This window comes from Bombina bombina, chromosome 3 (genome assembly GCF_027579735.1).
Source record: "Bombina bombina isolate aBomBom1 chromosome 3, aBomBom1.pri, whole genome shotgun sequence".
Lineage (NCBI taxonomy): Eukaryota > Metazoa > Chordata > Amphibia > Anura > Bombinatoridae > Bombina > Bombina bombina.
The window spans coordinates 630960118-630976753 of record NC_069501.1 but is presented as its reverse complement, the minus strand read 5'-3'; the positions used below and the strand labels follow the sequence as shown (position 1 = coordinate 630976753).

Sequence of the window (16636 nt, the reverse complement as noted above, 5' to 3'; positions counted from 1 at the left end):
CGGCCAAGGAATGGAATGAAGAGCTCGGCAGATGGATAAAATTTTTGATTTCCTGACCTCAGTCAGAAAAATTTTCATGTCCACCGAATCTATTGGAGTTTCCAGGAATGGAACTCTTGTGAGAGGGATAAGTGAACTCTTTTTTACGTTCACCTTCCACCCGTGAGATCTTAGAAAAGCCAACACGATGTCCGTGTGAAACTTGGCTAGTTGGTAAGTCGACGCCTGAATTAAGATATCGTCCAGATAAGGCGCCACAGCTATGCCCCGCGGCCTTAGAACCGCCAGAAGGGACCCTAGCACCTTTGTGAATATTCTGGGAGCTGTGGCCAACCCGAAGGGAAGAGCCACAAACTGGTAATGCTTGTCCAGAAAGGCGAACCTGAGGAACTGGTGATGATCTTTGTGGGTAGGTATGTGTAGATACGCATCCTTTAAGTCCATGGTGGTCATATATTGACCCTCCTGAATCATCGGCAAAATAGTCCGAATGGTCTCCATCTTGTTTAGGATCTTGAGATCCAAAATTGGTCTGAAGGTTCCCTCTTTTTGGGAACCAAAAACAGATTGGAGTAGAACCCCTGCCCCTGTTCTATTTTTGGAACTGGGCAGATCACTCCCATGGTATATAGGTCTTCTACACAGCGTAAGAACGCCTCTCTTTTTGTCTGGTTTACAGACAATTGAGAAAGATGGAATCTCCCCCTTGGAGGAGAATCTTTGAAATCTAGAAGATACCCCTGGGTTACGATTTCTAAAGCACAGGAGTCCTGAACGTCTCTTGCCCAAGCCTGAGTAAAGAGAGAAAGTCTGCCCCCTACTAGATCTGGTCCCAGATCAGGGGCTACCCCTTCATGCTGTCTTGGTGGCAGCAGCGTGCTTCTTGGCCTGTTTACCCTTGTTCCAAGTATGGTTAGGTCTCCAGACTGACTTGGATTGAGCAAAATTCCCCTCTTGCTTTGCAGCAGGGGAAGAGGTAGAGGGACCACCTTTAAAGTTTCGAAAGGAACGAAAATTATTTTGTTTGGCCCTCATCTTATTTGTCTTATCCTGAGGAAGGGCATGGCCTTTCCCTCCAGTGATGTCTGAAATGATCTCTTTCAGTTCAGGCCCGAATAGGGTCTTACCCTTGAAAGGGATGGCTAAAAGCTTAGCTTTTGATGACACATCAGCAGACCAGGACTTAAGCCATAACGCTCTATGCGCTAAAATGGCAAAACCTGAATTCTTTGCCGCTAATTTAGCTAGTTGAAAAGCGGCATCTGTAATGAAAGAATTAGCTAGCTTGAGAGCCCTAATTCTATCCAGAATATCATCTAATGGGGTCTCAACCTGAAGAGCCTCGGACCAAAAGGACGCTGCAGTAGTTACAGGAACAATGCACGCTATAGGTTGGAGAAGAAAACCCTGATGAACAAATATTTTCTTCAGGAGACCCTCTAATTTTTTATCCATAGGATCTTTGAAAGCACAACTGTCCTCAATAGGTATAGTTGTACGCTTAGCCAGGGTAGAAATAGCTCCCTCCACCTTAGGGACCGTCTGCCACGAGTCCCGCATGGTGTCTGATATGGGAAACATTTTCTTAAAAGTAGGAGGGGGAGCGAACGGAATACCTGGTCTATCCCACTCCTTAGTAACAATGTCCGAAATCCTCTTAGGGACCGGAAAACAGCAGTGTAGGCAGGAACCTCTAGAAATCTGTCCATTTTACACAATTTCTCTGGAACTACAATAAGGTCACAATCATCCAGAGTCGCTAAAACCTCCCTGAGCAATAAGCGGAGGTGTTCTAGTTTAAATTTAAAAGCTGTCATATCTGAGGGAACATATTTCCTGAATCAGAAATCTCTCCCTCAGCCAGTAAATCCCTCACCCCCAACTCAGAACATTGTGAGAGTACATCGGATATGGCTAATAAAGCGTCAGAGGGCTCAGCATTTGTTCTCACACCAGACCTACTGCGCTTCCCCTGCAACCTAGGCAGCTTAGATAAAACCTCTGTGAGGGTAGTATTCATAACTGCGGCCATATCTTGCAGTGTGAAAGAATTATACGCACTAGAAGTTCTTGGCGTTGCTTGTGCGGGCGTTAATGGTTGTGACACTTGGGGAGAATTAGATGGCATAACCGGATTCCCTTCTGACTGAGAATCATCCTGCGACATACTATTAGTAGCTAAAATATGTTCTTTGCAATTTATTGACCTTTCAGTGCATGAGGGACACATTCTAAGTGGAGGTTCCACAATGGCTTCTAAACATATTTAACATTGACTTTCCTAAATGTCAGACATGTTGAACAGGCTAGTAATGACTACAAACAAGCATGAAAACACTTAATTTAGTGAAAAAAATTATCTTAAAAAACGGTACTGCGCCTTTATGAGAAAAAAAGCATACATGTTCTGCAAAACTGCTTTAAAATGCACCACATTTTTCAAATTTTTGCAAGCAGACAATATATGTCGTTAAGATTGCCCCACAAGGAAATTTAACATTTAACCCTTTAATGTGCAAACCGGATTGAAATTAGGTCTAAATCCGGAAAAAAACACCCCCAGCACCTTGCCACAGCCCTGCTGTGGCCCTACCTGCCCTCAGGGATAGTAAATATGGGGTTAAAGCTTCGATTTGGCCCAAAACATCCACCAGAGCCCTCAGGAGTTAGAGCTTGCTGTTTGCCGAGTGAAAATAACTGCGCATCTGAGGCTCGAAAATAGGCCCCGCCCATCTCACTCGATGTCTCTACAGCCTCAAAGAACCGCACCAGAGCGGTTTTAAATAAGCCAAGTTTACCCAAAAAAAACGTTATTGCCCACAAAAAGTTAACAGCACTCCCAGTTCATAAAACGTTTGCCCACAAACATTCACAACTCAGTGTCAACCCATTTTTGTAATTATTCCGTTATGCAAGCTTAGTAATACCCTTCTTATTAGCTCTTAGGATTATTGCTTACCCTTACCCTCATGGGGATACTGTCAGCCTTTCTGAAATACCACAGTCTCTCCAGAAAAAATGGCTGAACATACCTCACTGCTGTATAGCATGAAAACGTTCCTCACACTGAAGTTTCTTGTACTCCTCAGCCTCTGTGGGAACAGCACTGGATCTTAGTTACAAATGCTAAGATCATCATCCTCCAGGCAGAAGTCTTCATCTATCTGCTGCCTGAGAGTAAATAGTACACACCGGTACCATTTAAAACAAAAAACTCTTGCTTGAAGAAATTAAAAACTAATATTTTATCACCTCTTTCACTTAAACCCTTCCTAGTACTTAGAGAAGGCAAAGAGAATGACTGGGGGGTTGAGCTAAGGGAGGAGCTATATAGACAGCTCTGCTGTGGTGCTCTTTGCCACTTCCTGTTAGCAGGAGGATAATATCCCACAAGTAAAGGATGAATCTGTGGATTCGTCGTACCTTATAGAAGAAATGATCAATTTCCTTATATGACAGTTTCAGGAATGAGAAAAAATGCAAATAGCATAGTCCTCTGATAGAGAAAAAAGCAAGAGGCAAACATCAATGGGGTATTAAAAAAATAAAAAAAGTTTGGCGCCAAGTATGACGCACAACGTAACTGAAAATTTTTTGGCGCTAACAATAACCGGAAATGACACATTCGCGTCACTAACGACGCATCCGTGTGCAAGGCTTCGGCATCAACTACGACGCCGGAAATGACGAAGTTGCGTCACAGACGAATTCTTTGCGGCAAAAAATTCTCGCGCCAAAAATGACGCAATAAAGTCTAGCATTTGGCGCACTTGCGGGCCTAATACCGTCCGCAATTTGCAAAAGTAGTCAATTTTAGAAAAAAAGATTAAACCCCAGGTAAGAAAAAAATTCTTAAAATGTTTATTTTCCCCAAATATGAAACTGACAGTCTGCAGAAGGAAATACATGGACCTGACTCATGGCAAATATAAGTACAATACATATATTTAGAACTTTATTTAAATGCATAAAATGCCAAACCATAGTTAGGGTGCCTTAAGTAATAAAAAACATACTTACCAAAAGACACCCATCCACATATAGCAGATAGCCAAACCAGTACTGAAACAGTTATCAGTAGAGTTAATGGTAAATTGAGAGTATATCGTCGATCTGAAAAGGGAGGTAGGAGATGAATCTCTCCGACCGATAACAGAGAACCTATGAAATAGACCCCAGTTAGGGAAATCATTGTATTCAATAAGTGATACTCCCTTTACGTCCCTCTGACATTCGCTGTACTCTGAGAGAAATCGGGCATATCAACGTAGAAATCTTAGCACAAACTTACTTCACCACCTCCATAGGAGGCAAAGTTTGTAAAACTGAATTGTGGGTGTGGTGAGGGGTGTATTTATAGGCATTTTGAGGTTTGGGAAACTTTGCCCCTCCTGGTAGGATTGTATATCCCATACCTCACTAGCTCATGGACTCTTGCCAATTACATGAAAGAAAGCAGATCCGGTTCTAGGAAAGATCATACCGAATAGACCAACCATCACAACCTTAAAAATGTACTTGCCCCCTCCAAAACTACGACCAATTAATTTCAGACAAATTAGTCAGTGAAAACAAATGGAACTTGGAGATGTGGAGTAAAGAAATGTGGTATGTGCCAACACATCGCCAAAGGGGAATTTTTTTAAAATTCAAACTAAGTTAAAGAATATAAAGTCCAACACAAATACACCATATGTAGTAGTTTATCTTCTTAGATGCGACTATCAGAATATTTACATTGGTCGAACTAAAAGGACTATGAGAAAAATATTAAATAAACATATTAAAAATAAACTGGAAGGACAGAGCATCCAAGCACTACACAGTAGTCCATAATTCTGATCCTAGCAACCTGACAGTCAATCATAGACTGGATTCCACAAAAGTTTGCCAACAGACTAGTAGCCTTGCGCCAACGCAAAACCTTTTGGATTTATTAGTTGAATACCTTACGTCTCAATGGATTAAATATAGACTTTGATCTTCAAGCATTCATGTAGTATACTCCATAACTGTGCTGTGCATAGGTTTACACCATCCTATATATATACAAACATACACATGAATCCATAACTACAGCCTTACAGACATATACATATAATCCACAACCTACATTTAGAGGCAAAATATTTGTGTACACACATATGAAGACAGGAAGTAGGTGAACTAACATACAAACCACATAATATGTCGTTTGTGTATATATATACATCCATGTGTGAGGAGTGAGATTTCTATGAGATTAAAATCTAACTTAATGATATTATATACATACCACATGTAAGCAGTACATAGAGCCTTAAGGCCCTCTGATATACAATCTATTAAAGGAACAAGCATGACATATTAGGACATAAACAGTACCAGAGTTTTTGTTTTACCCATTTAGAGTTTGAACTCTAATGCCTTACTATCCTTTATTGTACTACGTTCAATCTAATAAATAACCTTACTATGTACACCACCAAGTACCAATTCATGGGACTCAACACAATAAATTTATGCAAATAAGTTGCTATTTTTTTAAGTGACATCTGTAATCCACTTTTCTATAAGTCAGCCAAGTTGTCGGACAGGTATACCTATTATGAACAGATTATACATTGGTATTTTATTGTTTTATTGTCTTGCTTATGCGCAATTTAAAAGTATTTTTTATTTTATCTATATGACAATACAATGCAATGCAATGTAACCATTTATGTGCATCAACGGCAACTAGGATGTAGCCTCAATTGAGGTCCCAGTAGCCAATCACTTAACTGTAAGGAAACTATTGAGAACATTCAAGCCCTATTTATTCTGTTAGGACTACTACAATGGCATTACCTCTTGATAAAGTCTGGCTGGAACCAAACAAAATGAGTTAAAGTTTATGCAAGTCCATTCCGGCGTCAGTAGATGTAACGTCACCACCCATGCCAGATCTCCGACAACCGATTGATATCTAACAACTCTAATCACCGGCAGCACGGATGAAAGTCAGAGACACACAGGAGCCGGCGTAGCGAGGAAGGAACGTTCCCGGACCCTGGACTGCACTTTGTCATAAATGATATGTTCTTTTATATCTTATATCTTGTAAGTAATTTTAATTTTGCACACTTTGCATTTGATTAAATTCACTACAGTTAAGAGGAGGTTGTTCTTGTGTTTTTTCTTATTTTCACTAAAAAAACCTACAAAATTATTCACAGAATAAGTGTAAATTAGAATATATTTCCTTGTTTCATATGCGCAATACAAAAGGTGAGCCTTTCATGCAATTTGAAAGGGACATACAAAGTAAAATAACTGCTCTACATAACTCTGTTCCCTGGAAAAGAAACGTCAAAAAGTAGTGTACCTGTCTTTGTTGCCCCTACAAAAAAGATACAAATGAACCAGACACTGATTGGTTGATTTGTCTCTTTGTAGGCACCAGCCACAGAGCACCAAGTTTGATATTTTTAGGCTAATTTTAGTATTTACAAGCTGTTTAGGAAAAAATCGCCTCAAAAAATAAACAGCTCTAGCAGTTTATTTTATTTATTGAATTCTGTTTTTACTTTTATGTCTGTTTACGGAAACATTATTTCTCTTTATGGAAACATTTGTAATACATCATTAAATAGATTTATTTCATCAGTCTGAAATGTATAAACAAATATAAACATGTAAAAAGCATTTAATTATGTTCATCTTTAAAATGCAAGCAAACATTCGGCTGTGGGGAAAATATATCCATATACTCACACAGAATTGAATAGATAAGCACGTCCCTGACTTCCTTGAAATGACTAAAAGAGAGAGGAAAAAAAGGCAAACATTAGTTAAGTCAGATAATTAAAATACTCTGTACTCTATCTTCAGAGAGCTACTTGCATAAATATACTGGCAGCTACCATAAACTTGGCTTTTATAAAATGGCAGTACTGATCCTAAAAGAAAAGCTAATTATATGAAAAACTTTGCTTTTCCTGACTATATTTAAACAGATATAAAATATAAAAAAAGGCTTAAAAATGATTATTTTTACATTTTCTCTGACCTTAACCAGTTTTTCACAGTCTAGTTGCTCCAGGCAAGCCTGTGACTTTGTTCAGTGTATACAAAGGTTAACAAACACTCTCTCAACTCTACTAGACCCAGAAAAATGCCCAAACTCTATGCCACCCACACTAAAATATCTCTGCTGGCACCACTTAAAGATTATTATATGGGAAGTCATAAGGAAAAACCCAGACTAACAGATTAAAAACCCAAAACACAATTTGGCAAAAAATCAATCTAGAGAAACACAATACTGTTATTACCAGTCTCTTCGCTAACGTGGATCAAATATAAGACCGTCAAAAACTTAATAAAAGGACCATTATGAGCAATAAAATAATAACAGTGCATTTAAATAAAAAAAAGGAATTAACAAATACACACAAAAGCAACACAGTTTAAAAAAACAAAAGGAGAAATATATCAGCACCTATAAAGTTACCAGAATAGTCTCTGTTCCAGGAAGATGGCAGAAATATTGTCAAACATGCTGCTGCACGCAGCCTCACATGTAGAATGAAAATATTATTTTGCTAAATTTACCAATAAATACATTTTTTCCTGGAGGTCAAGTTCCTGGCCAGACCCTTTCGAGAGTGTGGGCAAGGAGGGTATCCACCCCTTCTTTATGGCAGGCCATAAACCCATTGCAAGCCCTGGCTGAAGTTATAGGATACCTTATAATTGTAGTTATGTATACAATACACCTAACTCTTATAAGCAATCCTATTGTGACATCATAAGGATTATTTTGATACCAAAACATGACATGTCTGTCATATTTGGCCATTCCTTAACATAAAAGTGTATAACACATATTGTACGATATCCTAGTGTTTCAACTCTAATCTAATCAAGGGTTGTGTCTTAATAGGGACGCTGTTTTCTCTCACTCTGTATCTTGTTGAGCCAGATGCAGGTAGAAAAAAAAAACCAGTGGTCCCATAAGTTTGGCTTTTTAGATAGTTCTGGTACCCAGTTGTAAATAGCAGAGAGATAAAACCAAAGAAAGAAAAAAATTAACCACATACACACACACATATATGTGTGTGTGTATACACACATACATTATATATATATATATATATATATATATATATACACACATACATACACACACACACACACACACCGGTATTTCAGCGCATTTATGGTTGATAGTTGAAAAGTGACCTTTAGTGCCTAATTATGAAGTACGGCAGATGCCGATGCGTTGTTATGTTACAGCTACCTGCAGTCCTGCCTCTGAATATTTTATTGAATGCCTTACATATGATGAAAGTATGGTTCTATGTTGCCATTTGGTTATTTTAATATCACCTAGTATAATCACTTTACACAGTTTTGTATACATTGTTCAGACATGTTCAACATTATGATCACTATTTGTTTATTATTGTCACAAGGTTGTTACCATGACTCAATTTTTGGCGTTTTTTTGGTCCTAATTGGGGGAGGGGTTTACTATGTTTGTTTGCTCTATATATTGTGTGAGATGTCATTACACTGTGTCTGAGGAAGGGGATATTTTGTCCCTGAAACATTTTTCAGACCAAAAAAGAGAGGGGAGAGAGAAAAAAAAAGAGAGGGGAGAGAGAAAAAAAGAAAGGGGAGAGAGAGAGAGCAAAAGAGAGGGGGGAGAGAGGGAGCAAAAGAGGGGAGAAATAGAGAAAAAAAGAGTGCAAAAGAGAGGGAGAGAGAGTGCAAAAGAGGGAGAGAGAGTGCAAAAGAGAGGGAGAGAGGGAGCAAAAGAGAGGGGAGAAGGAGCAAAAGAGGGGAGAAAGAGAGAAAAAAAAGAGAGGGGGAGAGTGAGCAAAAGAGAGGGGAGAGTGAGCAAAAGAGGGGAGAGGGAGCAAAAGAGAGGGGAGAGGGAGCAAAAGAGAGGGGAGAGGGAGCAAAAGAGAGGGGAGAGGGAGCAAAAGAGAGGGGAGAGGGAGCAAAAGAGAGGGGAGAGGGAGCAAAAGAGAGGGGAGAGAGAGCAAAAGAGAGGGGAGAGAGAGCAAAAGAGAGGGGAGAGAGCAAAAAAGAGGGGAGAAAGAGAGAGAAAAAAAAGAGTGCAAAAGAGAGGGGGAGAGAGAGCAAAAGAGAGGGGGGAGAGAAAGAGGGCAAAAGAGAGGGGGTAGGGAGAAAGAGAGCAAAAATGAGAATGGAGAAAGAGAGCAAAAGAGAGGGGGGAGAGAGAGAGCAAAAGTGAGGGGGGGAGGGAGCAAAAGAGAGGGGAGAGAGAGCAAAAGAGAGGGGAGAGAGAGCAAAAGAGAGGGGAGAGAGAGCAAAAGAGAGGGGAGAGAGAGCAAAAGAGAGGGGAGAGAGAACAAAAGAGAGGGGAGAGAGAGCAAAAGAGAGGGGAGAGAGAGCAAAAGAGAGGGGGGAGAGAAAGAGGGCAAAAGAGAGGGGGTAGAGAGAAAGAGAGCAAAAAAGAGGGGGGAGAAAGAGAGCAAAAATGAGAATGGAGAAAGAGAGCAAAAGAGAGGGGGGCGAGAGAGAGCAAAAGAGAGGGGAGAGGGAGCAAAAGAGAGGGGAGAGAGCAAAAGAGAGGGGAGAGAGAGCAAAAGAGAGGGGAGAGAGAGCACAAAAGAGGGGAGAGAGAGCAAAAGAGAGGGGAGAGAGAGCAAAAGAGAGGGGAGAGAGAGCAAAAGAGAGGGGAGAGAGAGCAAAAGAGAGGGGAGAGAGAGAACAAAAGAGAGGGGAGAGAGAGAACAAAAGAGAGGGGAGAGAGAGAACAAAAGAGAGGGGAGAGAGAGAACAAAAGAGAGGGGAGAGAGAGTGTGAGAGAGATCAAAAGAGGAGGGGAGAGAGAGCAAAAGAGAGAGTGCAAAAGAGAGGGGGAGACAGAGCAAAAAGAGAGAGAGCAAAAGAGAGGGGAGAGAAAGAACAAGAGAGAGAGCGAGAGAAAGAGTGCAAAAGTGAGGGGGGGGAGAGAGAGCAAAAGAGAGGGGGAGAGAGAAAGAGGGCAAAAGAGAGGGGGTAGAGAGAAAGAGAGCAAAAAAGAGGGGGGAGAAAGAGGGCAAAAAAAGAGGGTGGAGAAAGAGAGCAAAAAAGAGGGTGGAGAAAGAGCAAAAGAGAGGGGGGGGGGAGAGAGAGAGCAAAAGAGAGGGGGGAGAGAGCGAGCGAAAGAGAGGGGGGAGAGAGCGAGCGAAAGAGAGGGGGGAGAGAGAAAGAGAGGGGGGAGAGAGAAAGAGAGGGGGAGAGAGAAAGAGAGCAAAAAAGAGGGGGGAGAAAGAGAGCAAAAAAAAGGGTGAAGAGAAAGAGAGCAAAAAAGAGGGGGGAGAGAGAGAGCAAAAAAGAGGGGGGAGAGAGAGAGCAAAAAAGAGGGGGAGAGAGAGTAAAAAAGAGGGGGAGAGAGAGCAAAAGAGAGGGGGGAAAGAGAGAGCAAAAGAGGGGGGAGAGAGAGCAAAAGAAATGGGGAGAGAGCAAAAGAAAGGGGGAGAGAGAGAGCAAAAGATAGGGGGGAGAGAGAGCAAAAGAGACAGGGGGGGAGAGAGAGAGCAAAAGAGACAGGGGCAGAGAGCGCAAGAGAAAAGGGGAAGAGAGAGAGAGAGCAAAAGAGAGGGGGGGAGAGAGAGAGATAGCGCAAGAGAGGGGGGAAGAGAGAGAGAGCAAAAGAGGGGGAGAGAGAGAGCAAAAGAGAGGGGGGAGAGAGAGAGCTTAAAAGAAAGGGGGAGAGAGAGCTTAAAAGAAAGGGGGAAGAGAGAGAGCAAGAGGGGGAGAGAGAGCACAAAAGAGAGGGAGAGAGCGCATACGAGAGGGGGGAGAGAGCGCATACGAGAGGGGGGAAAGAGCGCATACGAGAGGGGGGAGAGAGAGCGCATACGAGAGGGGGGAGAGAGAGCTATAGCGCAAAAGAGAGGAGGGGGGAAAGAGAGCAAAAGAGAGGGGGGAGAGAGAGCATAAAAGAAAGGGGGACGAGATAGAGCAAGAGAGAGGGGAGAGAGAGCGCAAAAGAGAGGGGGAGAGAGAGCGCATAAGTGAGGGAGAGAGAGCACACAAGAGGGGGAGAGAGAGCGCATACGAGAGGGGGGACAGAGCGCATATGAGAGGGGGGACAGAGCGCATACGAGAGGGGGGACAGAGCGCATATGAGAGGGGGGACAGAGCGCATATGAGAGGGGGGACAGAGCGCATATGAGAGGGGGGACAGAGCGCATATGAGAGGGGGGACAGAGCGCATATGAGAGGGGGGAGAGAGAGCGCATACAAGAGGGGGGACAGAGCGCATACGAGAGGGGGGAGAGAGAGCGCATACAAGAGGGGGGAGAGAGAGCGCATACAAGAGGGGGGAGAGAGAGTGCATAATAGAGAGGGGAGAGAGATAGCAAAAGATAGGGGGAGAGAGATAGCAAAAGATAGGGGGAGAGAGAGAGAGCAAAGGGTGGGACCGCTGTACTTCAAAAAATGGCCTGTGTACACGGGCTTTAGGACTAGTTTTATATAAAAAAGTACTTCACTGAATTCCAGGACACAATTCTACCAAAATAACAAGAATGTCTGAGCTTTCGTGCAGTCTATAGATGTAAAAAAAAAACAACAAAAAAAAACACTTAATTTGCATCTCCCACTTTATAGTCACAAAGTAACAATTCATAACCATTTATTCAACATTTGCCTGGTAGAAACAATGGTGTAGGTGTGTACAATACTGCTGTTTAGGCGAGTGCAATACTACAGTTTTATAGCATTAATATAAAAGTTATAGACATTAATAGAACTGCAGTAGGTTACAGATCTATAATTGGCCTTCTGTAATAATGCATAATAAATCTTTAGAGTATGATAATACATGGTGTAGCCCTATAATGCTGTGACTATTTAATTGAATAGTGTTGTGTAATAGTACTTTAGAACTGCCCAATAAAGCTAGCTAAAGTTAGAACATTAATAATCTTGTTCTTTTTTTATTTATTTAATTCAACTAATGCAAAACTTTGAGTGAAAAGGGTGAAAGAATATGTTATATTTTGTTTAAGAATGCAAACCTTTATTTGTGGGTTCTTGTTTATACCTATACTCCTCTCAGTATGGTTAAATTGATATAATAAATGTTTACATTTTTAAAAGAATTGGTGCTGTCAGAGCATTGTGAATCTTTAAAGAACCATGACAGTTGAAAAAAATACCTACTCTAATTTGTTAGAATCTGAGGTCTGATAAATTTTCTCGGAAGGTACAAAACCTACAAGGCCAGAGTTCTGATCTAGAGTGTGGTGTGGAAATGGTGCTTATTAAGGAAAACTGGCAAACCCTGTGTATGTATGTATGTATGTATGTATGTATGTATGTCTGTGTGTTTGTATATGTATGTATGTATGTCTGTGTGTGTGTGTATATATGTATGTATGTATGTACGTATGTATGTGTGTATGTGTGTATGTATGTATGTATGTATGAAGTAGCCATATTATTAAAATAATAGTTATGGAAGTAACATAAAAGCCCTTTGACTTATTTAATATGGATACAATGCTGGCTGTTACAAAACTCTACTGAACCCCCATCCTCCTCCAGAGTACACCCCCAGTGAAGGATAACTGCATAAATAGACAAAGCTTCTATTTTACAAATCCCTAGACAGCTATGCAAACAGGACTTGACTTGGTGTATTAAACAGAGATTTTGTTATGAACAAATGCTTCTCGTGGAAAAAAAACCCCAACAACCCATAATCAGCAGAATATAAAACTTTTTCCAACTTCATAACGCCCATTAATACTTCATTATTACCAGCCTACATACTGTTTAATGGAGTGTAGCAAACAATGGAAATACACAGTGATTTATTTTTCTTTGACCAAAAACAAGGGACATAGGCTTAGACTATAACCCCCCCCCCCGCCACACACACACACACAAAAAAACCCCACTAAGGTAAACTGAACAAAGTGTTAAATGATATCCTGGAACATTATTTTACAGAGAGAAATAAAAGGTATTATTTATTTGTAAAATGGCACAAGCACTCCTGGGTGAAGCTGGTGATTACTCAGCCATGTTTATTGTAAGGAGAGGTCTGGCTGCCTATAAACATGACACACTCAAAATAATTGTTATGAATTTATGAATGTAATTAAAGATGATAATAAAAAAAAACCAACTAAAATATATGTTTATTAGCAAAGCTTCATTATTATACAACAGAAGACAATTCTAAGGTCATTTTTTATGAAAATGAATGACATTTTAAAAAATAAGAATAGTAATTTAAAATAATAAGCATATTAATTTATAATATGTTTTGTTCATATAAAAAAAACGTTTTAAAAAAGGGATATTCATTTGGGATATTTCTGCATTGAACAAACCTACTTTATGTCCCCTTTGACAATTAACATAAATGCAGTTGTCCTTATCTGCCAATAAATAGTAATACTGCAGTTTAAAACATTTCCTGCAAGTTTTGATTTAAACAGCTTACTTTCAGAATTTTTTCCCTGTTTTGTTTGCCATGTGCTGCTGGCAGCCATTTTACTCACCTCTCTTCCTGACTATGGTGCATTGTGGGGGATGCTGCTCATTTCCTGCACTTCCTTTTATGGCCAGACTGGTGTGTATCATCCATGTGAGACAGGATGCAGTCTCAGAATTGTGATGTCATCACTTATTATTTAAAGGGCCTCTGTTCAGTATGCTTTGCCTTTGCGTTGTCTCAGACCTGTGTGAGAGTTCCTGTGTATTACCTGGCTGCCTGACGTCCTTCCTGGTTCCTGATCCCTGGCTTGTTCCTGACTCTGCTGTTTTCCTTGTTCCCGATTCTGGCTCGTCTGACTATTCGCTTTGGCTCCTTACTCGGCTCGTCTGACTACCAGCTCTGGTTTTGACTCCTGGCTTGTTATTTGACTTGTGGACTTTTTATTATTTTTTGCTATTAATAAAGGTGTGATTATTTTTGCACTTCTCGTCTCAGTCTGATTCCCGGCACCCTGACATTTTCATCCTATACATAGTTTCAATCTATACCTCCTTTTAAGCAAAACTTGATGTCACCGTTAACTGTTGCTCTTTCATTTAGTTAAAACGTAACTCTCTCTTGTATTTTTATTACAAAAATGCATTTATTGGCTATTGCAATGAGATCAAAAAAGTGTCAGGGCAAACATTAAAAACAGGGATTGTTGGAAAGAATGTGGAAAATGTGGAAGGAAAGGAAGGGGATATAAATAGGAAGATGACAAAAGATAGTAGGAACATGAAAATAACATACTTAGCAGCCTGTTCCATCATCAAATACCCAGATATATAGAGAGGCTAAAATGCAAAACCTGCAACTTATATTTTAGAATTTGCTTTTCTGCTTCTGAAGTGAGAGTGGGACAAAGCATCATTTTTACACCAAAGCAATATTTAATGTCATTGTTAGGCCATCTATACATTTTCACAAACATCAATCTCCCAGAGGGAGAAAGGAGACATTTAAAGTCATTTTGTTTAATTCGTCATGAAAACAAATCAATCTGTGATAGGTGTAAAATGCAAAGCTCATGCAGTCTGAAGCATATTGCAATAAAAAAAGGCTGAATCATGCAAATTCCGCAAATATTTAGGTTGTTCTCACAACAAACACATCAGTACGTAAAAAAAAATTCTGCATTCTGAGTGATGTTTTTTTTGCAATTAAATTGATGTCTAAACATAAAAAGACTATAAAGTGCCTTTACAAAGCAGTGCGAAAGGGATCATCAATGCTGAGGTTAAAGTGATGGTAAATTCTTCTGCTTTGCTCATTTTTGAATGACAGAATTAAAACTTATATAACATATTACTAATTTTACAACTAGTTTCCAATTTATTCGATAACACAATAGTTTTGACTTACTTCTTATGTGCCGCCGGCCCCCCGTGAGATTTTCTTATTATGATGTTGTGCTTTCAATGATATCCTAGCCACACAGATCGCTATTTTCTATGTAGTGGCGGTAAATAGAGATACACGCATACGTGATCAGTTGCACTTATGGTGTAGTGCTGCAGTGGAGCGCGTCTTTTTTTCATACTATGTGCAGAGTGGATAGGACCGCTCTACACTACAGAAAAGAAAATGCAAGAGGGCGGAGTGAAAACATCAAAACTGCATAAAAAATCATTCATATTTTTCTAATAGATAACATCTAATTAATAAAAAAGAAGTTGTAATGGTAAATTTACAAGACTAAATTTACTATCATTTTAAGGTGTAAGTTAGATAGGCAAATAGCACACACCTTCATACATGGCCTGACTATAAGTCTGAGTTGTTCCTGACTCAGAGCCATTAAGTGGCACCTCACAAAACCTCGCCATATTCGCAGCATACACTGGCTTCAATCCCATAGTTGCCAACATTTTACAGGTACAGTTTGCATTAGAGCCATGCCCAATTATGGTTTTAATAGCTCTGCCCACTCAGACCCCCAAAACAAGCTTACTAGTTACTAGTATTATAATTTAGCCATACTGATTGCTACATTGATGACATCTTTGTGAAATGGGGGGGGGGGCACAGTTATAGAGTTAAAAACTTGGGTTTAACAACTAAATCAGAGTAATACACATACTCAAAACTAACCTATAGAAACTCCCTCTTACAGTATCAAAGCCATCAACCTCCATTCCAAAAAAGGGGAATAATGAAGTCTCAATTTTTACGGGTCATCTATAAACAATGAACTGATAATAAATGGTACAATTGAACAAAATGAAGAAAACATTTTAAACACATGGATATAAGGAATAGGAAGTAACACAGTTATGATCAGGATACACTTATCCATAAGCAAAGAGATATCAAGGATAAAAAGAATAACACATTTTCTAACAACGTATACTACAGCTAGCTCTATGATACAGCCCTATTATACAGAAGACACTACATAGATGGCTGCACTTCACTGACAAGGCCCACAATAGGCCGAAATATACGTCTGGGGTTTTGCTGTGTTTTTTTTCTCATTCAGAGAGGGATTGCCTGGTATTTCAGGGCTGGACTGTACTGTGAAGTCAGGATCAGACTGATATGCTTCAGGAAAGTTCTTCTCTGTGAAAGGCACAAAAAAAGAAGACACTACATAAGAATTGGCCTTTGATTACAAAAGATCCATCCTTGCCCTTTAACCCCTTAAGGGTTTTCTTTTTTATAAAAGCGGGGCCCCATGCTATCATACCCTCCCTTCTTGTCACCAGAAATAGCAAGATCGCGCTGTCAATTGCGCAATCCCCATAGAAAGTCTTTTAGGGGTTAAAGGAAAAGGCCCACCAAGAATGGTATATAAAAAAAGGTCGTAGCCTGAGATCTCTATTGATTCAAACAGTTTTTAGACTGAACAAACAAACATGGTTACCAAAGTCCAAAACTGGCTGCTTCAAATGTGGCAATTGTGTGACTTGCAACACGATGCTCACAGGAACTACCTTTTGTCACCCACACACAAACAAAGTATATAAAATCCGCCACAGATTAACATGCACATCCGATTATGTCATATATTATATCCCCTGTCTGTGTGGCAAGTTTTATATAGGTCAAACCAATACCTTCTTCAGAGAAAGATTGGCAAACCATAAAAGTGCCTTAAGATCAGCATTGAAAGATGGCCATTCGGATCAACCACTAGCAAGGCACTTTGTTGAGAACCAT

At 40.1% G+C, this 16636-nt stretch overlaps 1 protein-coding gene across 1 annotated transcript in view; it reads right to left on the bottom strand.

The window, feature by feature from the left end:
* Positions 1–16636, bottom strand: part of YPEL2 (yippee like 2) — a 323060-nt gene that overhangs the window by 28134 nt on the left and 278290 nt on the right. The window contains exon 3 of the mRNA XM_053707318.1: positions 6736–6779. Coding sequence (XP_053563293.1) covers positions 6736–6779 — 44 coding nt within the window. The remainder of the gene's footprint in view (positions 1–6735; positions 6780–16636) is intronic.